Source organism: Hippoglossus hippoglossus, chromosome 14, assembly GCF_009819705.1.
Source record: "Hippoglossus hippoglossus isolate fHipHip1 chromosome 14, fHipHip1.pri, whole genome shotgun sequence".
Taxonomy (NCBI): domain Eukaryota; kingdom Metazoa; phylum Chordata; class Actinopteri; order Pleuronectiformes; family Pleuronectidae; genus Hippoglossus; species Hippoglossus hippoglossus.
This window is the reverse complement of record NC_047164.1, coordinates 5,831,368-5,855,492: the sequence shown is the minus strand read 5'-3', so window position 1 is coordinate 5,855,492 and position 24,125 is coordinate 5,831,368. Positions and strand designations below refer to the sequence as shown.

At 42.5% G+C, this 24,125-nt stretch overlaps 2 protein-coding genes, 2 long non-coding RNA genes and 1 pseudogene across 5 annotated transcripts; 3 read left to right on the top strand and 2 right to left on the bottom strand.

Moving 5' to 3' along the window:
* LOC117774233 lies at positions 1 to 7,005 on the top strand. The gene is made up of 2 exons (XR_004616039.1): positions 1 to 374; positions 6,206 to 7,005. It is a non-coding gene; the product is annotated as an uncharacterized LOC117774233 (long non-coding RNA).
* Positions 7,006 to 9,575: 2,570 nt separating this feature from the next.
* On the top strand, positions 9,576 to 11,132 carry LOC117774230 (trafficking regulator of GLUT4 1-like). Its single transcript, XM_034606473.1, has 3 exons — positions 9,576 to 10,273; positions 10,464 to 10,590; positions 10,680 to 11,132. Exons 1-3 carry the CDS (start codon positions 9,749 to 9,751, stop codon positions 10,691 to 10,693), a joined length of 666 nt encoding a protein of 221 aa, XP_034462364.1. The 5' UTR covers positions 9,576 to 9,748; the 3' UTR covers positions 10,694 to 11,132.
* Positions 11,133 to 11,617: 485 nt separating this feature from the next.
* LOC117774229 (Golgi SNAP receptor complex member 1-like) lies at positions 11,618 to 19,739 on the bottom strand. Its single transcript, XM_034606472.1, has 9 exons — positions 19,621 to 19,739; positions 18,568 to 18,679; positions 18,154 to 18,226; positions 17,574 to 17,681; positions 17,402 to 17,493; positions 16,289 to 16,363; positions 12,710 to 12,739; positions 12,359 to 12,441; positions 11,618 to 12,129 (listed from the first exon to the last, which is right to left on the bottom strand). Exons 1-9 carry the CDS (start codon positions 19,646 to 19,648, stop codon positions 12,005 to 12,007), a joined length of 726 nt encoding a protein of 241 aa, XP_034462363.1. The 5' UTR covers positions 19,649 to 19,739; the 3' UTR covers positions 11,618 to 12,004.
* Positions 14,295 to 15,497, top strand: LOC117774232. Of its 2 annotated transcripts, none has more exons than XR_004616037.1 (4): positions 14,295 to 14,447; positions 14,922 to 15,014; positions 15,131 to 15,232; positions 15,392 to 15,497. It is a non-coding gene; the product is annotated as an uncharacterized LOC117774232 (long non-coding RNA). The 2 variants fall into 2 exon arrangements; XR_004616038.1 differs by having other exon boundaries at positions 14,322 to 14,465.
* A 794-nt stretch (positions 19,740 to 20,533) lies between the features above and the next one.
* LOC117774801 lies at positions 20,534 to 22,343 on the bottom strand (annotated as a pseudogene).
* Positions 22,344 to 24,125: the final 1,782 nt, after the last annotated feature.

Sequence of the window (24,125 nt, the reverse complement as noted above, 5' to 3'; positions counted from 1 at the left end):
GTGTGTCTGACTTGTGTGTGAGTGTGTGTGTGAGAGAGAGAGAGAGAGGCAGATAAGGAGAGAGAGAGAGAGAGAGAGAGAGAGAGAGAGGAGTGGAGCAGGAGTTGGGTAAAAGGGGCTGAAGTCCTGCGTCTTCTTCTCCGCCGCCGCCGCGAGGAAAAGTCGCCTGAGCTCCACAGATCGAACCCGGGGCCGAACCGTGTGTTACACCGGGAGTCGTTGTGTCGCTGAAACAAACCAACTGACAGCGACACACCCTGCTGGAGCTCCGGGACTCCGCCGAGAGAGCCGGGGCCGAGGAGGAAGCCCCGAACTCCGCCGGGTCCGCTCGGGATGGGCTGTCCGCTGCCGGAGCGACCCGGCCGCCGGTCAAGGTGGGGCTCAGTACTTCACTGTGTGTGTGTGTGTACGTGTGTGTGTGTGTACGTGTGTGTGTGTCTCTGCCGGCGAAATGCGTGTTCCTGTCCGCATGATTTAGCCCGTGGCGGCTCGATGACCCAGTTTGCGTGGAAACGGCAACTGGGAATCATCCCTCACACGACTTCACGAAGTCCAACATCACCTCTGCAGGTCAGATGTTAGTTTTACAGCGTCCGATTGTCGAGGTTATGGATGGGATGTGATAGGAGTTGAGGCTGAAGGCCTGTGAGTGTGTGTGTGAGTGAGTGTGTGTGTGTGTGTCACATCATCCAGGCCCTGACACTACAGGATTTACAGGCAACCTAGAAATGTGACATTTTTGCCACCATAACCTCTGAGCTCCTGCACAAATTAAATCCAAATTCAGGTCATTGACAGTGTGAAACTGTGGGCCGAGACTTTATTAAAGTGCTGCATGGAGTATTCCACCGATGGCACTGAGGAGATGAATGAAACCTGCTTAATAGTCAAGATAATATCCACATTAAAACAGAAAAACAGCCTGTTAGAGATTTACAGCCTTGTTTTCATGTTCTATTCCCAATCTATTATATGTTATAACTACCACAGAACATTCAGAAAAACCACGAATCTGCTGCTCAATCTTCTAGAAATGTCGTATTTTTAGACCGTGAGCAGACGTTGCAAGTTGAGGTCGGCACTAGTGGAATCCAATCTTGTCAAAATGTGTCCGTGTTCAAAGCCTCTTAAAATCTGCTGAGCTCATAACAGGCCCGAGGAATAAGCCCGAGCTCGAGTAGGGGATAGGTGAAAATGTAGGAGAAATATCTGAGGCCGAGTCTTCTCTGAGAAATGTGGTGACACCAGCAGTCGTCTGGCAGAGCCGGAGGATCCTTCAAAGGAAATCATTACACCAGTACGTTTATAGAAGATGATTGTTAGAACCAGTAAAACATTCCTGGAGCGGATGACGTAACAAAGTATTTAGGCCTCCCTGTTCACCTCTGGGTCTCCTCAACTCGTGTGCAATTATTTAACAGTTCTACTGATACAAACTAAAGCTACATGAAAGCATTTAAAAGCAGAGTTAAATTAAGTTAGTCTCTCTATGGGATAAATGCTTGTGGGGGGGGAGCTGTCATATATATTACATCGAGGGAGCCTGCCTTATATAATTGTACAGCCAGAGTTCAGTGCACCGGTAGGAATGCTCAATAGGCTGTGTCACGAGCTGCATTTCTGCCACTGCAACCCTGGAGTGTGACATAAGCCACTCCGTCAGCGAGGATCACATGGCAGTGGCAGGGTGTCAGTTAGAAAGCAACTCATCCAGTCGTCTACATGCGTTTGTCCTGTGTCCAGGCAAAAACTCAGCAAACCTCGCCCGTGCCGTGCCGTCTCCCTGCCTGCGTTTGCAGAAGTGAAGCCATTTTGCTCAACTTGGGTTACACCCTTCATTCCTATTGCGTGCCTTGTCACGGGAGGATGGGGCAAGAAGGGATGTGTTATGTAGGTTCAGTCTTTTCACAGAAAATGGCTCAGACTGCCTGAGGACGGGCTTACAGGCCTCGTGCGTTAAACCACCTCCCAGGATGTCATGAATTCCGAATGGTTTCCAGTTAGCAAATAAAAACCGGTCGTGGTGATCTCAGGGTTAACGTGAGATGGCCTTTTAAAGTCCAGCGAGCAGCAGAGCGCCGCACTAAGGTCAGAGTGCTGCCAAAGCCACCGCCCTTTCCCTGTCTTTGTCCCCATTCCCAGTCTGAAATGATCAGTGTATATTGCAGGCTACAATCTGGGGCAGTAAACACTCTCCATGTGGGCCACACCCACAGCCGGGGAATGCACCTGAACTGATGTATGTCATTGACGCACAACGTTTAATTATCATGTGTGAGTATATGCAAATCTGTATCTGTGATAAATCTGCAATTCCTCACATATTTACACCAGACCGAGGGTGTAGGTATCTTATCTCATCGCCTCCTGCGGTATTCTCACACACCGGCGTCACCCCGTGAACGAAGAGACCAATCAAGTGGTCACGAAGCACAGGAAGACGTCCGTCTGTCACTTTCTGACGGGGATCTGTCCGAGCCACCCTCCATCTTGCACACTTTGTTTTCTGCTCAGTTTCTATAGGAGTGCGCTGCCTCTACCTATATATGTTCCGTGTTACACAACTCCAAGCTCCCTTGATAAACAACTTCAATTCTTTTCTTTGTGCACAGATCATTCACACCCTGTTTACACACCATCACTCCTATTTCTCTTGGACACGCACATCCTGGCAATTCCACTCCAGCGTGTGTCTTTCCTCTTGCTTACCCTCCCTGTCGAGGCGGGGCGTGCACGTCCACGGCCCCAGATAAGCTCAGTTATTTTATATATTAGACTGTGTGTTATCTCTTTTTACAATGTTGCCCCTTGTATAAAAGCCTGTTTCAAGGCCTTCCACGCGGCTGTCATGTGACTCTGTCTGCCTCCCTCGCTCAGTCAGGACAGAATGAAAGAGTAAGAGAGAGGGGGGAGGTGTGAGGTGCAAAAAAAAAAAAGAAAAGAGGAAGGCGAAAGGGAGGTGAGGGTGAACCTAATGGTGAAGCCACGTCCGCCTTGTCTGGTGCGGACCAGATGTAGACGAGCACACAGAGTGGGGATGGGTGAAGGATAGAGGGATGGAAAAGGAGGGGTGGAGGAGCCCGTGCGAGCCCACAGCAGCCGGATGGAATTTCTAACATACGCAGCTGGAATGTCAGGAATGCAGGACAGTCTGATCTGACCAAGAGAGAGAAGTTGGAGAGGACGGACGAGTCAGGAAAGGCTGAAAGAGGAGAAGAAGAAGAAGAGGAGGAGGAGGAGGAGGAGATATGGGAAACAGTGGCACAGCTAAAGGGTCTCGGGGTTCAACACTGGCCGTCATTGTGAACCTAAAGATACAGAGTCCCCGTTTGTGGAGGCAGTGACACGCTATGGAACAAATCGCTAATTCAGTTTCAGTTTGAGGTTGTGGTAGCCTCAGTCAACAGTTAGGAGTGTCACTGGTCCTGTGTGTGGCCAGAGGACTTGTACGTCTTCCTGCCTGAATACATTCATACACTGGCGTGAGCGCGTGTGCAGCCCTGTGGGGGGGTGGGGCGGTGGTTCACTGTATGATTCTGCTAGGAGGTAGCATTTCTTTTAAGATCTGCTTCCCACATTTCTTTGCAACTGACAGTGAAAAAACGAACAAAGAATCAGTTTATGAGTCATCTTCAAGATTTCAAAACATCGAAAGGTCATGAAATGTGGTCCGGATACACCCAGGGAGCCCAGATGAATCCTGATTAATTGGGCGATCTCCTGATATTTCCTCGGTATTGCCCTAAGGCACCTGTCTGGTTAGTTGGTACACTGCTTTGGTCCAGACTTGCGTGAACCACTGACTTTCAGCCAGGTTCAAGTTTTCACTGGTTCTGCGAAATATCCCAACATGTCTTTGATAGCTTGCAACAAAATGTTGACTTATTTACTCCCCAACTATTTGGATTTTGCCACCATATTTTTTTGATTTGTGTACTTACGTTATCCAAAATGTGTCCAACAATGTTCAAACGCAGTTAAATTCCCAATTTCTTTCAAGATAAAAGTAAGTTTAGTTTTGGCCGCCTTTTAATTGGGTCATATTGGCTTTACCCGTCTCTGCTATAACTCCGTGACGTACGACGAAATAAAAACACTGCTAGCCAGTTAGCCGGTCTTCCGTTTTTTCCCTCCACCGTTTGTTCATAATGGATCATGATTATTCGTCGCCATTTGCTGCGTAATGTGAATAAAACTTTATTACACGGCAATTGTGGGGAAGTGAAAAACTCCCATGATCCCATGCTGCTTTTGGGTTTTTATTTTGAATAAGAGGCCCCTAGTGGCTTAGTTACATATTGCACGTTTGCAAAAAGGGTACGTGTGGAAGTCAACTGCTTCAGTCATGTAAAGCAGAAAAAAACCATGTAGATGTGGAGGCTACAAGACAGAAAGAGACTGAGAGAGAATTGGAGCCACAACATAATAAACCTCAAGTCTGACAGGAGTGTATGGATGCCATTTTGGAGTCCAGCATTCAGTTTCATAACTCACTCAGATTTTTAAAGATTTATTAGACTTCAATCTGATTATGAAACAAGTATAAATAGGTCACTGGTAGATTTCCTAAAGTCTTTTTTTAAAGAAGAATGTAGATTCAGTTAAGGGCATTTTTGTGTCACAAGTCAGAACAGGCAGTCAAACCTTCTGCATGACTCACCTATTAAAAAAAGACTGATGTGTGTCATGTAGATTAATTTGTCAGGAGGCGGAAGGTAAATCACATCAGTGTTTTTCCATGTACGTTTCATATGAATGATCTCTGACACTCTCAGGATGACGCTGAAGTAAAATCCAAACTAAGTGTGAGACAGAGTGATTTTTCCCCAGCGGCGATGTCTGTAAAACCTGTCTGCCTGATTGTGACCCACCCTCCCCTGCTGTGCGCCTTCTGCAGGCCACAGGCCGCTCGAATACCTGAGATTATTCTGCTTCTCCTTAGCGCAGGAATGTGCAGCATGTGTTACTCATCGTCAAGCGGAGAAGTGGAGCATGTCCTCAATGTCTCCGGATCACCGCAAGATTACATTCTTTGAAGGCAAGAAAAGCACAGACATGCTTTAGCTTCACACGCGTTTCGTCGTTCGGTGCTTAACCTCTCTGTGAATGTGCTATTTTTTTTGTACACGCGTTTGTCTCTATTTTTATCCCGTCCACACTATATCCACTCTGTAAGACACTGGATTAGTTAACACTGGAGTGTAATTCATTTAACAGTTATAGTAAGCTATAGCAGCAATTCAATAATTTATAAATTATATAACAATTTCAATGGATCATGCGTACAAATAAAACTCCCTCACTGATTTATCTGCAGACTGTATCAAAAGATCTATTCCTAAAATGACAGAAACCATCTTTGAGGGAAAGTATTTAACCTGTGTTTTGACTTTTTAGTTTGGTCCATGTGCCATCTACTAACATGGAGGAGGCAGGGTTTATGACCTACACTGCAGTCAGCCACCAGGGGGCAGTCACGATGATGTGGCTTTACTTTTGGGCACCTATCATGTCGTCCATCTTTATGTAATGTGTACAGATAATGTATTTTTCGGCATAACAAGACTAACAAGATATTTGTTTTATTCTGGAAAAACCCAATAGATGGATAGATTGATTATAAATCATAAGTTGTTTTTTCAAAATAAAGGTCATGCTAGCTGTTGGGATGCTGTACTTCAGCTAGCACGTGGAACATGACGGTGCTAAAATGCTGATGAGCAAATCAAACGAAGACTTCAGCCAGGATTCCAGGATCTTTCATGTAAGCGGCTGTCGACTCCGCTTGCTCGGGCCTCGTAACCACGGTAACTGACATTAAGGAAAAACAGGCTGAAGAGAAGGAGCGTTTCTCTGGAGGCCGGCGTCTGATCTGCAGCATCGTAACTGGGAGAATATCTAAGAATTTCTTGCTGGTGCTGTGTAACATGCAGAGGCAGGGCTGAGCTGCCGATGCATGTTTCCCCCTCTGGTGATCTGACACATGATCCTGTGTGTATCTCTGCGGTCGTTCTTACATATCACCTCGTTTCACCCACTTACTCACAGCTGATCGCACACACCACTGCACCCACTTTCTGTGTGTGTGTGTGTGTGTGTGTGTTTGTGTGTGTGTGTGACTGGCTGCAGGCCACCTCGTACCCACGCTACGAGCAGAGAGTTTAGAGGGGAAGTTAAACTGACTCTTCTCTTTCTCTTTCTGCAGGAATCTGTGAGCAGAGGAAGGGAAGAGGAGTCGTGCCTCGTCCTCCGTCACCCCGGGCTGTCTGCTTCGAGCTCTCACGCTCACTGGCCGCCTCCCAGCGCCTCCCAGTGCCTCCCAGCACCTCCCCTCGCACCCTCGGCCCCCAAATGGCTGACGCACAGCAGTTCTTCACTGGCGAGCTTTATGTTCCCGTACACATGCTAAAGCTGCCAGCTGAAGAACTGTTCTGGTCAGCCCTGCCCCGGACGACTCGAGGAGAGGAAGCTGACAGCTGAAGGGGGGGGGGACTGAGGAAGGAGGCAGTTTCACAACTCAGTAGTTAAACTGGACTTATACAACCATTGTTAATATTCTTGTGCTAATCACACGTAAGGTATATTTCACTTTAGTTAATGTGTCAAACTGGTAATCTGATATTAAAAGCTCTGCATTTTATGTACTTATGTCCTAAATATTTACTGTAATGTACGTTTTCTCATGTTTTTGGCAAATAGTTATTTCAAACCTTCAACATTCCTCAGCTTATAACTGATGATTTTTAATGTCCGTCCCTCTGTCTCTTATTCATTTGTATCTTCTGTGATAATAAACACGTCTTGAGAAATCCTAAATGTGACGTGGTGTGAACTGTGCAGAAACTTTGTTATTGTTAATGTTTTTTTTTTTTTGTTGCTTTCAATAAAGACCAAAATATGTCCTCAGACTCTCGGACAAAACTTCAAACAATGGACAGTTAAAAACATTGGCAGCGGTGACTCTCTTGACTAGAAATGAATAAAACAGAGGCACAAAAAGCCAAATGAAAAATGCGTCAATCTATTTTTAATTTAAAGAGACAGATCTGCAATAACTTCATGGTTATTTTTATCTTTAATCTCCACATAAAAAGTAAATAAGCTGATATTTAGTCAGGGCCACATCCAGTTCCACTATTTTTACACACAGGCCATAAAGGGGAATCTGCTCATCAGGGCCTATAGGAATTATCAGATGCTGCAAGGGCGGCTCAGGAGGTAGAGTGGGCTGTCCACTAACCAGAAGGTTGTCGCTTTGATCCCAGAGGATCAGGCCAAGATACCAAACCCCAAATTGCTCCTGTATGAGGGATGTGTGATAGAGAAAGTGCACATAAAGTGTCTGTGGGTGAATGAGGACCATTCAAGGGATTTCTTCAAATTTTGAAATCATAAAATCATCAAACTGGGAGTCAATGATATAAACTGTAGAAAAATAACGTTGACAACTGACCGCATTTATAGAAATGCTTCTTAGTTTATTTCTTCAGTTGGTTGAGTAGTCCATCATTTTATAAGTAGTTCAGTCAGAGAGTTTTTTTGTTAAATCAAGGAAAATGTGAGTTTTCAGTAGCCATCCTGTTGCACTACATTTAACTTTAGAGCTCGTGTGCAGCTCATTTCATTTTCTGAATAAATGTCTTCATTCAAGGAAAGATTAGGCAAAACTGGAATGGGCCTTGGTGCATTTTGTCAAAACTTCCACTAGATGGGGATCTAATCTCTGTAAAAAATAAGGTTTAAAAAGGTAGCTAGAGTCTGACTGGATTATGAGCTCCTCGTGAGGATAAACATGGTAAAGAATCTCTGATCTGGTGGAATCTACATTTAATAAAAGTATAGTAAGATGTAAGAAGAATTAAAGATATTTAACTGTCTTCATCCAGTGATATTTGAATGGGTCTTTCCCTGTTTAGTGAATTTATCACCTGTAGTTAAAATTCATCGTTCAGAAAATTCAGTGATCATATAATCATATACTCCACTTACATTTCAATGCACAACATTTTTTCCAGGACATGTGCAGAAATCTTTAACACAATCAAATCACACTTTGTTTAAATCAATCATTACACAGATCAGTGTAGGTGAATAATGGAGCACTGGACATAATGGAGCACTTTCCAGTGCTGTGTTGTAAGTATATGTACTGCATTGACGTATCATATGTTGAGGTACTCCGAGTGGTTCCTTTAAGATCTTTAATGTATTTGTACTGCATTGCACTTATTCGGCAGCTTTGGTAACAGTTGCTTTACAGAATTTACAAAACCAACAAAGAAGCTTTTACAATATATCATCATAACACAGTGCTTAAAATAAAGTTATATATAACTAGGCCTTCGTGCAGCTTCACCAGCTACATCATTTAAAGGTTAATCATATATTAATGCATCAATATTTGAATACTGTTACATTCACATAGGCCATTTCGCTTACATTATGAACATCTTTAATTCTGATGCCCCTGATGCGTATGATACTTTTAAATAAATCACCTTAAAAACTTTCTCCTTTTCAACAGTGAACAGAAATGGTTAAATACATGTAGTGGAGGACAATGTGCAATAAGTCTCCCTGAAATCAAGTTGACTATATAAATGGCACATGGAATAAATACAAACATTAAACTTAAGCAGTAGCCATTTCAAAAAGCTACTGTAACACTAACATGGGCATTATTATTTTATGAATATCTTTACTTCTGATATAAGCCTACATTTAGCCAGTAATACTTCAATACTTTTAAAGTAAATTACATGAAAACTTTCTCATTTTATTTGTTAAATTAAACATTCACCCGTAACTAGTAAATAAATAGAGTGGATGGAAAATGCAACATTTAACATAAGGAGCATGGAATTAATTGAAATAAAAAGTTAAAAAGTAGTATTCAATACACTAACATTCATATGGGACCATTTTATCTTAGTAGTAGATGTATCTTAGAAGTATCTTTACTTTCCGATACCCCAAGTACATTAAACTAATACTTAAACACTTTTAAGTAAATGATCTGGAAACCTTTTCCTTTATTTGTAAAATTTCAGTCTTTACTAATAATTAGTTGTCAGATAAAGTGGAGGAAAAAGATCAATATTTGTCCCTGAAGTGAAATAAAGGAGCACGACATAAATGGGAATATTAAAGTACAAGTACAAATTGTACTCAATTCAAAGGGTATTTTTGAGAAAGTAATAAGTTTGGACAAGGAAATATTAATTAACCACTTTATTGTGCCAATGGGTGAAGAACGATGAGCGTCCTGTGTCCCTGTGCAGCCGCTGACCGTCCGTGCGTAAATGGAGAGCTTTTACGCGCCGGGTCTGTTTCGCTCCAAGAGACGTTTGAACTGTTTGTTTGTTTTTTTTGCAATGTCACAACAATCAGCCTCGGCTGGTGCACGAGCAGGCGTCGGACGCTGGGGATGAGCCGTGCATCTGTGAGGGGATGCGGTAATACCTCAGATCTTAAAGAGAGGGTGAGGGAGAGGGTGAGAGAGAGAGAGAGAGAGGGAGGGAGAGAGAGAGAGAGCGAGAGAGAGAGAGAGAGAGAGAGAGAGGGGGGGGCGGGGGAGGATGGGGAAGGCGAAGCGTGTCCGGACGCTCACCGTCAACTAAACGTGAGAGGGACCGAGACATCAATAACATCGAGCTCATCAATAAGACATTTTGATGGAGTTAGACTGCTTAATTAAATAGGTTGCCTTGAAGGTATTGGCCTCTCTGAATTTAGAATATTGAATCTGATGACCCCCCATGGAGAAGATCTGAAGGAAGACTCCTCAGCATCTCCATCCACAGGACAGCGGCTCCCTCCCTCACTCTCACACACACACACACACATTGTAAGACTTGCTTATCTTTCCGCGATGGCGATCAACACTGATGCCGCCTTTGGGAAAAGTGCCCTCGGCGAGAGGGAAGTTTCAAACCCCACCGACTTCCAGGACACGGAGAAGCTGCTGGGCGCCCCCACCACCGAGCACAGCGGGCAGACCAACATCAAATCCTCCGACTCCTTCTCCCTCAACATCCGAGGGAGCGTCCGGTCCCTGGACTCGGAACAGACCGGACACAGGTCGCCGCTGAAGTCGGGCTCCGTCGGGCAGCTGGTGGCCCCACCCAGGTCCACGTCCCGGCTGAGCCTGGGCCCGCTGCCCTCCCCGGTGCCGCCCGGGTCTGTGCCCCCCACTTACCTCTGGCTGGCCGTGCTGTCCTGCTTCTGTCCCGCGGTGCCGCTCAACGTGTGCGCCCTGTGGTACGCGAATGTGGTGAGTGTTACATCCACTTGCTCCTCGAATTCCCATCATGATAACACAGTGTGAACTCTGGTTGTCTCTGGGCTTTAGATGCTTGGGTGTATTTGAGCATAAGCTCAAACACTACAGGTGTTTTTGCTTCTATGTTGGATTTAAATAATTCATAGTTAGTGACTTCCTTTCGCTTCTCCTTCCCCATTAGTCCAGGTCTGTTCTCACTAGTGGGGATATTGAAGGAGCCAGGAAATATGGGCGTCTGTCTATGCTGTTCAGCTGTCTGGCAATTCTGCTGGGTGTGGCTGTCATCATCTTCATAGTGTTCACAATAGGTATGAAAAAATAATAACGTAGAAAGCACACACTCACAACGCTCAGTGTGAAGCTGTGTAACTATATTTCTCCCTTCTCTGTCTATCAGAGCGCCAGAAGTGAACCGTGGGATGGAAGGAGTCACACAACCGACTCCTTGGACTTCACCTGATCTCAAATTTGCACAGAAGAGAGAGGAAGAAGAAGAAGAAGAAGAGGAGGATGAGGAATGAAGACCAAAAAACAAAAAAAAAAAAGCACAAATCTGAGTTGAAAACAAGCTTAAGAGACTCTTGATGTACAACTTGTTGCTTTTTTTTCTGCTGAAGAGAGACAGAAAGAAAAGAAAGAGGAGAGAAGTCACAGGCTCGCATCCATTAACCCCACAAACTCAGGAAACAAAGGGAGGAGGATGAAGGCTGCACGCTGTCCTGCGAGAGAGTGGAAACAGCTCCTAGTCTAAACTGGTGGTGCACTGGTGACGACACAGACAATTGGAAGATTCTACATTTTGATTATGAGAGCAAAAAATATATATATACAATAATCATAAAACGTAAAATAAAAATCCCAAAACTAGCGTAAAATAAGATTTGCGTGTGATGTGAATAGCAGAAGTCATCAGTGCACCTCCGGTCTTTGTCCTAACATTTAACTCCCGTAAGCACCGACCCTCCTTTCTGTTCGCCACAGGGTGTTTCATGGACGCATAAGCTGATTTCATACACCGTTTACATAAAGCTCATGTACACAACAACGCCCCGCTGCAGTCGTAGTGTGATCTCTTGCTTCGCGTGCTACTATGTTAATATGAACTGACTCGGGTTTTGGACTCTACTGGAACTGCCTGGATCTCTACACCTCATTATGTTTACACTATACTGCAAGATATGAGATAGGGGCCGTCCCCCCCCCCCCCCCCCCCCTGTATGCACTGTTCTTGGCACTCTGATGTTGATGTTTATACATTTATACTGTATGACTGGTTAACGTGCCATAATTCTGCATGTCTGAAATAAACTTGAATGAGCATGACACACGCAGGAGTGAGATCGTCGTCTTTATTTTGGTCAGGCACCGTCGATACTGTATAACAAAAGTGCGGCATGAACGGTACACCATGCCAGTAAAATCGTATTTCATACATTTATAAAGATTTAAAATTACAACAGGGTACAAGCAGCAATATATAAATTTCAAGATGAAAACGTAATCATATTGCAGAAAATAAATAAAACTCAACAAATCCTCACTTTCAATTAAGACTTAATGTGATGGAATTTAAAATGTCTTTCTTAATTGCTCATTAAAGGAAAGTAAATTACAATAGAAGGAGACATATACGAAGATATAATTAAAAAAATAGCTATGCAACAGTTGGACTGCAATGAATATTTGAAAATGAAAGTAAATGGCGGCCAAGTGACGAGTGAATCAGTGGAAAGTGTAGAGCAACAGGAGTATGGTGCAGACGCCGATCACCCCGCCTAGGATTAGAGAGTCACGCCTCTTGCGCAAATTGATTTTCTGGATGAGACCGTTGATGGCAGGGAAACGATCTGAGGGGCAGGGAGGTGCGGTGAAGGAAAGATAATTAAGAAGTCGGGCTTCCCTCGCTTGCAGTGAGCAAGAGGCAGAAAGCAGTGGGTAACATACATCAGCAGGGCTCCTCAAGCAACCGGGGGGGGGGGAAAGGCAAAACTGAGATTTCTATTCTAACACAGACAGTAAAGAATTCCGGTTAAAGAGCAGAGGAGGAGAAATAAGTAAAATTATAAAAAAGGATACTGGCCAAAGTTGTAACCCTGGTTTGAATGGACTTCAGCATCCCACGCTGAAAAGTGATGTTCTCTTTGGTCGACATGGCGATACTGGATGGAGAGAAAGCACGAGGGGGATTAAAGGAGGGATTCAGCTGTCGTCACCACATCACATTACGTTTAATGTTTTTGGCCGAGAAGCGAAAAAGTAGGATGTTACGATGGCGTGTTTTTAACAGATCTGAATGGGCTGTGTGTGTGTGTGTGTCTGTGTGTGTCTGTGTGTGTCTGTGTGTGTGTGTGTGTGTGTGACTGAGTTGAGTGAGTGATTGAGAGTAAAAGGGGAGAGGAGGAGAGTGAATGCGGCAGTAAAGCTCACCTTATTGCATTGTCAATAAGCCGATCGGAGCTGTGAGTAAGAAATGGGGGAAAAAAGGACAAGTTGAAAGACACTGAAACGCCTTCATCCCTTTCACAAACAACATTTTGATATGATTTGAACCGTACTGGAAAATGTTTTCTCCTGGATTAAACAAAGGAAAGCCTGTGCATGAAACCACACGGCTCTTTTGTCGATTATCATAAAGGGAGCACTTCCTGCGAGTCCCGAGAGGCAGGAGAAAGTGCTGGTTAATGGAGGATTCTTTAGAACGTCAGACTGATTGGTCAAATCCGACCCCGTGCTGAGCAGAAGCACGTTCGTCTCTACAACACATACAGCGGATGAATATAGGTGCACATATGCAAGACAGCAGATGCACGACGTTCACGTCAGCTGCCATTAACTGCTGAGGTGAGTGACGGAGAGAAAAATGAAATGTTCAGTGTTCAGGGCTGAGCAGAGCACACACAGGCTGCACTGTGCACTCTGGCAGACTGGAGCGGAGACAAAGAAATCAATACTGCGCTTTATACTTCATTCGTCTATCTGTCCACCTCTTCCACTTCCTATCTACTGCTGTCCTCTGCGTTTTCTCTCCATCTTTCATTAGCAGGCAGAGGCCACGGCTTCTTGCTTATTTCCGGCTTTTTGTCTTTAACTTATACTTTCGTCACACGTGGAACTACTTCCCTCGCTCACTGAACTACACGCTCATCTCACCCCCTTTGCATCAAGTTTGTAAACAGTAGTATGAAAAATAAGTTTCCAAGGCCTGTCCTGTCTCTCTCCTACTTCTGACTGTGCTCCTTACTGGCTGAACAAGCATTAAGATAATTCTGTTAATAGAGGAGAAGTATCCAATCACAATCATCTCTAGATAATCTTTGACCTGACAGACTGTCAATAGGAGCGTCCTGGGCTGGCCTGCTGCCATTTCAACCCCCGATCACGAGCGATGATGAAGACTGCTACACTCCCCCATCACACACTGTCATGACAAAACTAAACTAGGACGTCAGGCAGATAAAGTCTGCAGAAACTGTGGAGCGTGAGCGTCTCACTCGGACATTTGCGTTCACACATGCACCTCCTCCGGAGAAAATATGGAGGGACAGCAGAGTTCAGTGCATGTACACACAACACACACACACACACACACCTGTATATAGTGAGTCCATTTTTAGTTAGTTTGTGTGTTTTTAACTTTCATTATTTTTATAAGAAATGTTTACAGTCTACACAGCCAAAAGCTCTAAAACCTTCAACTTCGCTCACTACTGATAAGGTGACTGTGGTGACTGGTATCAAGTTAATTATTAATAAAAGACCCAAATTCCTAGTTAATGATTAAAAATGTTTTTTACCTTCTTTAGAACGGTGGTGCCCTGAGATAACTTTAATATTTATATATAATATGATTTAACATTAATATGAAACGTTTTCTGACAGCCAAATTCATTGTGAACCTATGGACGCCCAAATGCACAACATAAAGATCAATGAAACACGCAACCTCAATGGTAATCATCAAGCTAACTGTACGTGAACGAATAAACAAATATCGGAGCAAGTTCGGGAATTGACCCATCAAACGCTCCTTATCAGTGCCGGGAACAAAACTTTCTTGTTTGACATAATAGATTGGTCGGAATAGGACACGTGGGACGGCCGAGTGTTTCCCCCTTAAATTTAAGACGCCCAGCTCACAGCAGAGGACAGACGACTGAGACCAGAGGTAGGACAAAGACTGAAGGTTTGTCATCTGCAACACATTTATCTCATTTTATATTTTCCATCTTATTCTGAGATTTTGACATATTCTCTTATAATTTGTGTTAAAGTAAGATAATCAAACTTTTCAATTTCAAATAAGGGAAAGCCCATAAACTCTGAATAAGTGTTCGGGCATTTTATCTGAATCCGTTTTCATAATCACTGTTTCTGCTTTCCTCTTAGACATTCGTTGCTTGTCTGGATTTGAGTTGGAAAAATGTCACAAAATACTAACTGCGGTAAGTTTTATTATTTATTTATTTATTTTTTATCATTGCCAATTTTGTTATTTTTTTACCCTAAAAAGTCCAAATCGGTCGGCCTCTCCTTTTGACAATTACACTGAAATTAGACGTAAATGTTTAAACAGTGTGAATGTACTTTTCTGTCAGGTTGTTTTATCGTCTCTTTCCCTGACAACACCTCTTTACAGGAGGAGTTGGGCCCAACACGAACCAGGGAACCATGACTGGCAACACTATTGATGTGGGAAATAGTGGAACCATTGGATTAGGGAATACCATAAACAGTGAGTTATTTCACATGTTGCTGGGAGGGTTTGACCAATGTATTATAATTATCATTATTATTATCATCATATTTATGGGACTTTACTCCTTCTCTTCAATCTTCGCATTCCAACAGCTGGACAGAAAGGAAAAGTGCAAATTGGAAACGTGACAGATATTAATGTCGGAACCAACAAAGGACTCATTGGTTCAGGAAGCAATACAAGCAACAAATGAGGTGAGAAGAAAGATCAGCTTCATTTGTCTCACAGCAGAGTAACAGATGTGTGCATATGACATGTGTGTTAATTCTCCCTGCGCATTTGTCACTGTACAAATACATAATACATTTCCCATCATGCATTGGACTCACCCTTTTTTTCTTTCCCCCTTTTAGAAATCTGCCCTCTGACAGAATTACTCAAATGTCGTTCACAAAGTATTAAAGATGGAAGTCATCGTTGCATTGTATTGATGATAATAAAGACCACATGCAATATCTGCAGTACTGTCTTGGGTTGAATATTTACAACATTTTTGTTATCTGTTTTATATCTGACCTTCCTTGTGATGCATCAAAACACTGAAGCAGCTATTTTGAATCAATAATCACTTACATGTGTTTTAATAGTTTGGTTTTCGCTCAGGATTTTCTCAAGAATAGAAACAGAAATAAAGATTAAGGTTCATACCTGCTTAAGGTGACACCAAACACTTCGGTATTGAAAAAATATATATTAATGTCAATATTATTTTTAATCTAACAGCAGCTAAAGTGATCTGTGAGGACAATATGCAGTTATAGTCTTTATCTATAAAAGTTATCTCGTTTTAGTCAAATTTCAAGTTTGGCCCCAGTGTTAATGTTAACATGTCCTTATACAGACTGAAAAACAAACCAGACATTAACTGTAAGTGAGCTTTAGAGGTGCTGGTAGGTGGATTCATCAGCTCTGCCAAGGACTTTATGTATTTACCCGAGTCAGTTTGTTGGTTTGTCAGCAGGATTACGCAAAAACTACCCAACGGATTCCCACAAAACCTGTTGGAGGGATGGGACATGGGCCAAGAGAGAATCCAGGAATGTTTTTACTTCCTTTGACATTGAGAGATAGGGTGTTTTTATTTTTCTCCAATTTCCTGAGGAATAATGAATGGATCTTGACGTATTTAGGGGACTGATAGTTATGAGTGTGTGTGATTTGGTGCAGCTTGATTGAATTTAAGGGGACTGTGAGGCCTTGGCAGAGGTATGCGCTGAGGGTGTCATTCTAGTTCTAAAGAAATCTCTTACTTTCTGAGATGTTCATGTTCCTTGAGGAAGAGCTCGGTCTTTCTGTTATTCACTCCTGAGCTGCTTTTGTAGGACCTGCACAGGTAAACAGAAGCAAGAGAAACAATCAACTGATTCATTCATAATAGAATAGACTATAAGAATAATCGTTTGTGGCAGCCCAAATCGTATCATACCGTATCAAACGAAAAAAAAGAAAAGAATGTAGAATTTTTCTTTCTGATTGGTGATGCAATGTAGTTTAAATCTCTCTCGTTTGGTTTATTCATGAGAACCAACAACACGGTCTTACCCTCCATAATCACATGCAAGTCTTCAGTCCGAATGAAGTATTTCACTCTCTCCTATTAACCGATGCCTGGATGTTCATTATGTACTTCCTGCGATAAGGCTTTTAAGTGATTAGCTCTGCTTAAGCCACAACTCTGTCCTCCATCTCCTATTTACACTCCCTGTTTGGACTGATCATCAATTCATCACCCATTATCCCATTATCCCCTCTGCCCCTCTCCTTCTCCACACCTCTCATCTCATCTCATAGGAAATGATTAAAATTCACTTTCATCTTTTTTGTAATCAGTCAGTCAGCATCAGCTCAGGACAACGTGTCTCCCTCCCTCTGGTCGTGCGCTCCCTGTCCTCCCCAGATGGAGCATTTCTCTGGTTCAGATGGGCCAGACATAACCACTCTCTCTCAGCTTTGGCTAAATGAAAGCCTTGTGGTTTGATTTACTGTAGAAGGCACTTACGAAAGATACCCCCAGAGAAAGAAAGAAAGAAGGAGAGGGATGTAGAGAGAGAGAGAGGAGGAGATGCAGAGAGGGGGAGGTAGGTTGGATCATGAGAGGAGGTGCCTCGTTTTACAGGATGAAACATGATAGAGGGAAGCAGGCTGTTAAAGGGTGGGGGAATTCTGTTAATGATTGGACATTTCTGCCTCCTACTGGTGGAGGATAACACAGCAACAGTCCACAGAGATAGCAGAAGAGAATATCTTCTAATAAACTAAAATAAAAAAAACTCCATTTAGCATTTTTCGATATTTTCTGACATTTTATTAGCTAACAATATACAATATCTTTTATTATATACTATTTGCATAAGGGGGCTTACTCAATGTCTCTGTGAACCGAGCCCAGCAGGTCCTCTCGCTCCCGCAGGCTGAAGAAGTTGCTTTTGGTTTTGTGGAATTCATGATTGTAGTCCTGCAGGATGCAACATTAAGAACTACAGTCAAAATACTGACAATGGCAGTAATAAGAGAAAGTGAAGTTATTGTGTGTACCTGTAAAATGTCTCTGTGTCTCTGTAGGGTGTGCATCAAAGCTGCGTTGTGTAACGAAACTCCCGGAGAGTTTGTGTATTCTGCCATTTTGTCATTGACCCCTGTAAGCTGCAAAATACAGAGATTACATTTATATGGTTATTCAATATAAAACTACATAATACATGAATATAAAGCAGCTATAGAAACAATGACTCTTAACATCACAAGATTATAAAGTCAGTTTACCGTATAACAATGTTCTATTAAACATGAATGTATTGTAAAAAGTGCATTGGTAATAACCTGTAACCTGTAAAATAAAAAGTATTTCTCCCATCATATAAAAACCCAAGACAACACGGAGAACTTTGTTTGATGCTCTGTTTTCAATTGAAGAACAGTATAAGCACTTTGAGCTGCTCTACAAATAATGTTTTTATTATCATTAAATATAGATTTAATTACCTTTGATAATATTGGTATACGATTAGTTCTGTCGCTTCGACTTGAAGCTACACTAAAGCTAATACTATTACTTAATAATAAAAGTAATACTAATAATGACGCTAATACTATACAAGTGTGTTATTTGACTTACATTGGCCAGGAGCTGCTCCAGCTCAGTAGTCATGGCCACAAGCACATTGTCTTGAGTTGAGCCAGAATCAGATCTGATGAAAAGGAAATTAGGCTTAATTAGGTCTTAAGTTCTTTTTGTCATTCCAAGTATAAAAATGTAGTTGAATGTGTTTGTGAACAGACTAATGCATCACACATACCCAGTTACTGGTACAAAATATATCACTCAAACATTGTGCAACAGTAGAAAATAAAGGGAGGACATTTATGATTTATGATACGCAATGATAGTAGTAGTAATAGTAGTAGTAGAATTGTACAAATCTGATTTGATTTAACACAGGTTAATTCTATACAGATATTTAAAGTGTATATCTAAGGTCAACAGAAGTCAGAGTACTTCCACACTGTAAAGTGAGGAGGTGCTGCTGACCGGCTGTCTCTCGTCCTGTTGCTGTTGCTGCTGTAGCTGGTGCAGAGTTTACTGAAGGAGACCAGCTTGAGGTCCAGCTCATTCTCCAGCTGTCTGGCCTGTTTACGCAAATCTGAGACAGAAGCAGAAAAACATCTCGTATGAAAGAAAAACATTTTCCACATCTAACCAAAATATAATTTGTGTAACTACCACAAACGCACACAAATGAACACAGAGACACTCAGAACTACCACAAAGAGACACGATGAATAAAAGACAAAAACTACCACAAACGTACACAAATTAACACAAAGATGATGAAAACTACCACAAACATACACAGACACTTAAAACTACCACAAACATACACAAGACACGTAAAACTACCACAAGACACAGATGAACACAGAGACACATAAACTACCACAAACATACACAAATGAACACAGACACATACAACTACCACAAAGAGACAAGATGAACACAGACACTTAAAACTACCACACACATACACAAAGACACGTAAAACTACCACAAGACACAAGATGAACACAGAGACACATAAACTACCACAAACATACACAAAGACACGTAAAACTACCACAAACATACACAAATGAACACAGAGACACTTAAACTACTACCACAAAGAGAGACAAGATGAACACAGACACTTAAAACTACCACAAACATACACAAAGACACGTAAAACTACCACAAACATACACAGATGAACAAAGAGACACAAGATGAACTCAGAAACACCTAAAATCACACAAAAAGCCTAACAACGTGTCTTCCAGTCTGGGGGTCCTCTCTATGAAGGCTCTCGGGGTTCCGCCTGTCAACACCCGGGTTCAATCCTCTCATGATCGGTCCGTGCAGGTGAAACATCCGCCAACAAGCTAACAGGTTAGCAGCTAAACAATCCTGCTCTGCGCCGACATTACGTTTGTTTAACGAAACCTTTGACGGGAGCATGTGAGTGTGTTTGAGCTGAGCCGGCGGACAAACCAACACAACACGTGTACACGCAGTTGTTTTACAATCAGACGCAGTAACACAACTTACCTTCCCAGTAGTCGCTGCTGGTCGCCATGTTTGTTTACTGACATGTCACCGTCAGCCGTCAATAAGAAACCACTGTCGCAAATTCTTATTCCACACCACAGCGGCCTCTAGCGGCCTTTGTAGGCAAGTGCAGCGTGTACTGACATGAATGAAAGATGGAAAATAACAAACGAGTTAAAAACCCAGATTCGAAATCTCTCAAAGTAAAAAAGTAAGTGAAGTATAATCAGGAAATATGTATTTAAAGCACGAAATGTAAAAGTGCTTGCAAAGAAATGCTCATTTTCATTGCTGTGGGCTACATTTTGTCATTAGTTTATTATTACAGATAAAGTTCATTATTGTTAAAATCTGGCTGAGATGGAGCTTAGTTTAACATTTTTAACTTCCAGGTTACAACAAGTATTTCTATTAGAGAGTTAAAGTATAAAAGTAAAAGCTGCAAACCATGCAATTTATATAAATAATGACCTCGACAACTAAAATACTTGAATCTTTTTATTCTATTTTTCTGCCCCCACTACATTGAGCTGGGAAATATTCTATTTTTACTTTTTTTCTGGGCTACACTGACTGTATTTCACAGTTTACTTTTATATTAAGAAGATCATTTTTAAAAGACCATGTATACCCGTTTTATGACTGCATCATCAAGTTTGCCTCATATGTTTTGGCATTTTTGAAAAGTTTGAGCCTGATAATAAAAATGAAACTATGTGATATTAGTGTGGTTTGGAAAAGTCCTATGACAGGTCAGTGTTTCAGGGTTTAATGAGGTTAATTCTCATTCATACCAGTTTTTACCCATTGGATTCACCTGATAAGTTCATCACATTGATTATTGTGATTTGAGTTCACCAGAGAAAGACAAGACACAGAAGGGATTGAGGTACATGTCAGTGTTGTGAATCTCTCAGTTTCTTTGCTCATTCTCTTATTCATCGTCTTGAAGTTGAACACAGGCAGTCTTGGATATCACAGGTATCACTGGTTGTTGTGTTGATGCAGAAGACAGCGACAATGATGATGATGCCATCAATGGTCGAGATGAAAAAGAGCAAAAGCTTTGAGGTGTTTTCACCGCTCTGCAGCCGACCTCGGCACACGAGGCCCTTCTTGCACGCTAGTTCAATTTCCTCTTTCTGTCATTCCGATTTTCTGTCTTTCTCACATTGTTCCTTTCTTTTTGTGATGTTTCTTTAAAAAACAAAAAGCGCTGTGAACAACTGACATCAGTAAGCACCTGAAGACCAGCTTGGGATCCGGCTCTGACTTGTCGGACCAGTGGAGCCGGAGGGATGGAGGTCGGGGGAGAGGAGGAACGGAGCGAGGGATGGAATTTCAGGTAGAGGGAGAGGAGAAGGAAGATGAGGAGGTGATGAGGAAGAGTAAAAGACACGCTTCCCTCTCAGTGCTGGATCCTCCTGATGGACTGGATCTGGGAGGTTTGGGCGTGGGAGCCGAACTCACGGCAGCACTTGTACTCGCCTCCACGCACGTCACTCTCCAGGATGTACTGGTGGCCACGGTATCCAGGGTACTGGTAGCACACGAATCTGATGAAGAAAAATGATAGATACGGTAAGATAAGATAAGATGGTGATACAAATATCCATCCAGCTGATGATAAGTTGTGTTAAACTTCATCAAATGTCATGTCCTGGGACTTACGCTCCACTCTGAATGTGCATGGATGCAACCTCTTTGTTCATCCAGCCCATGGCCTGCAGGGAGGGGTAGTCGTCAGACAGCTCGAACTGACGGCCTGTCAGGTTCTCCAACTCGAAGATGGTCATGCGGGAGTCCTTATGGTTCTGTGCAAAGGAGGAGGAAGGAGTTTTAACAATGTAAAGTAAGCCGAGGGCTGTTTCTGTGTCGCTCATTAGACTTACAGCACTGCAGATGGGCCTGAAGGAGATCATCCTCTCAATCCGGTAGGAGTTACTGCCACTGTAGGCCTCAATGCGAGGGTAGTCTCCCTTCTCCAGCACAAACTGCTGGCCGCAGAAGCTGGAGTGCTCGTAGCCGACCCAGCTGCAAGAAGAAAGGGGAATTGATAAAGTCAGACAGCAGGGAAATACAAACTTAACATACACTTTTAAACTCCTCAACCCATCTTTTTCAGTGTTTCAATCTGCTCTGGTATTTCTAAAAGTGAGGAGAAGCCTGGTACGTACGCGCCACACTCGACCTTCAGGGAGCGGATGTTCTCCATCCCACACTCCATGATGTTCTGGCAGTTGGCGGTGAACTCCCATACGCCTGCCCTGGAAGTGCTCCTGGTCGTACACGGTTGATTCTGTGAAACACGAAAGAATGAGACGGGAGATTAGATCTTCACAGTCCGCTCAGTTTGTAAAACAGTACATAAACACAGCTGGAAACACTGCTGGGCCTCGTCATGCTCTGAAACTTCTTCCTGCTCCATTTGCATGGGTAATGTAGTAAGGCATATGCTTACCTTCCAAGGGCCCATGGGCATGGGGTTAGTCAGAGCCATTTCTCCTGTTTTTCAGTAGTACCTGTGGGGAAACACACATATTCAGGATGGGGATGGGGAAAATCACCACAACACAAAACTTCCCCAATCTCAAATATCTAAATCTTTAATCTGACACTATTGGGTTGTATCTTAAATTTCTCTGATGCTTATACTTCACTGTTTTCTGTGTTGAGCAATTAACTCCAACAAAATACATCAGTATACCCTTATAACCTTCCATTTTCTTGCCTTCGCCGTCTATTTAGCAGTAAAGGTAAAAAAAAATCCCTCTGTCTTCACTCTCCGATCAATTTAAACTCCTGTCGTTACTAAATCCACTGAATTAAAGGCTCATACTCCATCATGTCCATAGATTGGGAAACTGCACTGTATTGTTAACTTGAACTAGTTTGACCTACCTAAACTGGTGAGCTGTGTGTCGCAGGGTTCCACTGAATGGTCTGCAGAGACTGTGTATAAGGGAGTATTTATACACCCAGGGGTGGCAGGGGCCGGTGGGGGCGGGCGAGCCTGGACCCATGTCAGCACTTTGCTTTGGACTCCATTGTTTTGTTGTGTGCGAGCACAAAGAGGCTGAACGTCCATACTGCATTACCTATGTCTCTGTGGTAAATCTACTGTATATGTTAAGGGGGGGAGCCCAGTGGCGTCCCCCCCCCCCAGTATACATATCTATTATCAAACGGTCTATAACTGCAGAGGCAAAGCACATTACTTTTGCTGTTTTGAAAGTAAATCCACAACAACTGATTCCAGGACTCAGTCTGCTGCAGGATTGTTTCAACCTTATTTTTGTAATCACTTACACTAAGAGCATGTTTTAAAATACACTGTGGTTTTCTTTTACTTTATTTAGACTCAGATTATTTAAAATGTCTTCTCTTCTTTTCTTGCTTCATATTTTCTATGACTATTGCTCTTGTTTGCGTTGCTGAGCTGACTTGTCCCTTGTCCAACACTTTTCATTGTTGCACCACATGTGACAAACAAACCTTGAAACTTGATCTATCACTTGTAAACTTCACTGTAAAATTGACTAAATTGTGTTTTTAAGTGTAAATGCCACTAAAAATACAGTAGATTACATTTATTAAAAATATCAACCATAACGTTAAAGTTGTAATCCATACGTTGTATGTAAAATATGTAAAATACTTGTGTCAGGATATAGGTTTGATTTTATTTTGTTGTTTAACTGTTTGTGTTGTGTATTGTTTGTATAGTTACTTCCTTTCTAACAGTCCAGTGTCCCTGCGCATTAAAACATGTGTATCAGACGTCCGCTTTTTGTTTAACAAGACTCGGATCACTTGTTTGTCTCGGCCCTGTGATTTCCTGAAACATGAATACCATGTTTACCAGGACTGGTGCACCACAATGATGCCAGGACAAATTACTTAAATAGCACATTTGAAATTTACAAAAAAAATAGAAAGAAAGATGGTGGCTGTGCTGGAAATCTAATTAAGCTGCTTTATTGATCTCAAAAAGAGGAACTTGATTCATCATCCTTGAACGCCAGCAGAGGTCATTGTGATGCGTTTGTCGTATACTTTGAGGTTGAAATGTGAATGAAAGTAGCTGCTGCTATTTTTGGAAGACCTCTACAAGTGAATAATTCATCAATGAAGGTGAGCAGGGGGCGATGGCAGCGATTGAAAGGCCTCGTTGGCAGCACCAGCGTCGCTTTGGCATCGACTGATGAGCTGTAATTGGCAGCTCTACTTTCATGAACTGTTGCCGTGTGGATGCATCAGCGTGACACGGAACACGCTGAAAGGAGAGAGTCGATGTGTTTGTTACTGTTTCGACTGTTTGGCTGCCTGATTTCCTCGCTTTCATTTATTCCAAACATCTTCCAGTGTTTCACAGAGTCCCTCACTGTGTCATTAAAGTAATCAAGCGAACCAAATAAAAGAGGTCAGCCGGTAGGTAGCTGAAACATACACCCTCCTCTCTTCTCTAGCTGCACTGAACAGTAAACATTTAGGAATGGCAGACT

Excerpts from the sequence above, each read along its gene's own strand:
- LOC117774230 (XM_034606473.1), top strand. The coding sequence starts at position 9,749 with ATGACCCCCCATGGAGAAGATCTGAAGGAAGACTCCTCAGCATCTCCA. Across the intron at positions 10,274-10,463 it reads CCCTGTGGTACGCGAATGTG|TCCAGGTCTGTTCTCACTAG; the intron begins GTGAGTGTTACA and ends CTTCCCCATTAG.
- LOC117774229 (XM_034606472.1), bottom strand. The coding sequence starts at position 19,648 with ATGGCGACCAGCAGCGACTACTGGGAAG. Across the intron at positions 18,680-19,620 it reads CAGCAGCGACTACTGGGAAG|ATTTGCGTAAACAGGCCAGA; the intron begins GTAAGTTGTGTT and ends CTTCTGTCTCAG. Across the intron at positions 12,740-16,288 it reads GAACATGAACATCTCAGAAA|CTCCGATCGGCTTATTGACA; the intron begins GTAAGAGATTTC and ends TCTTACTCACAG.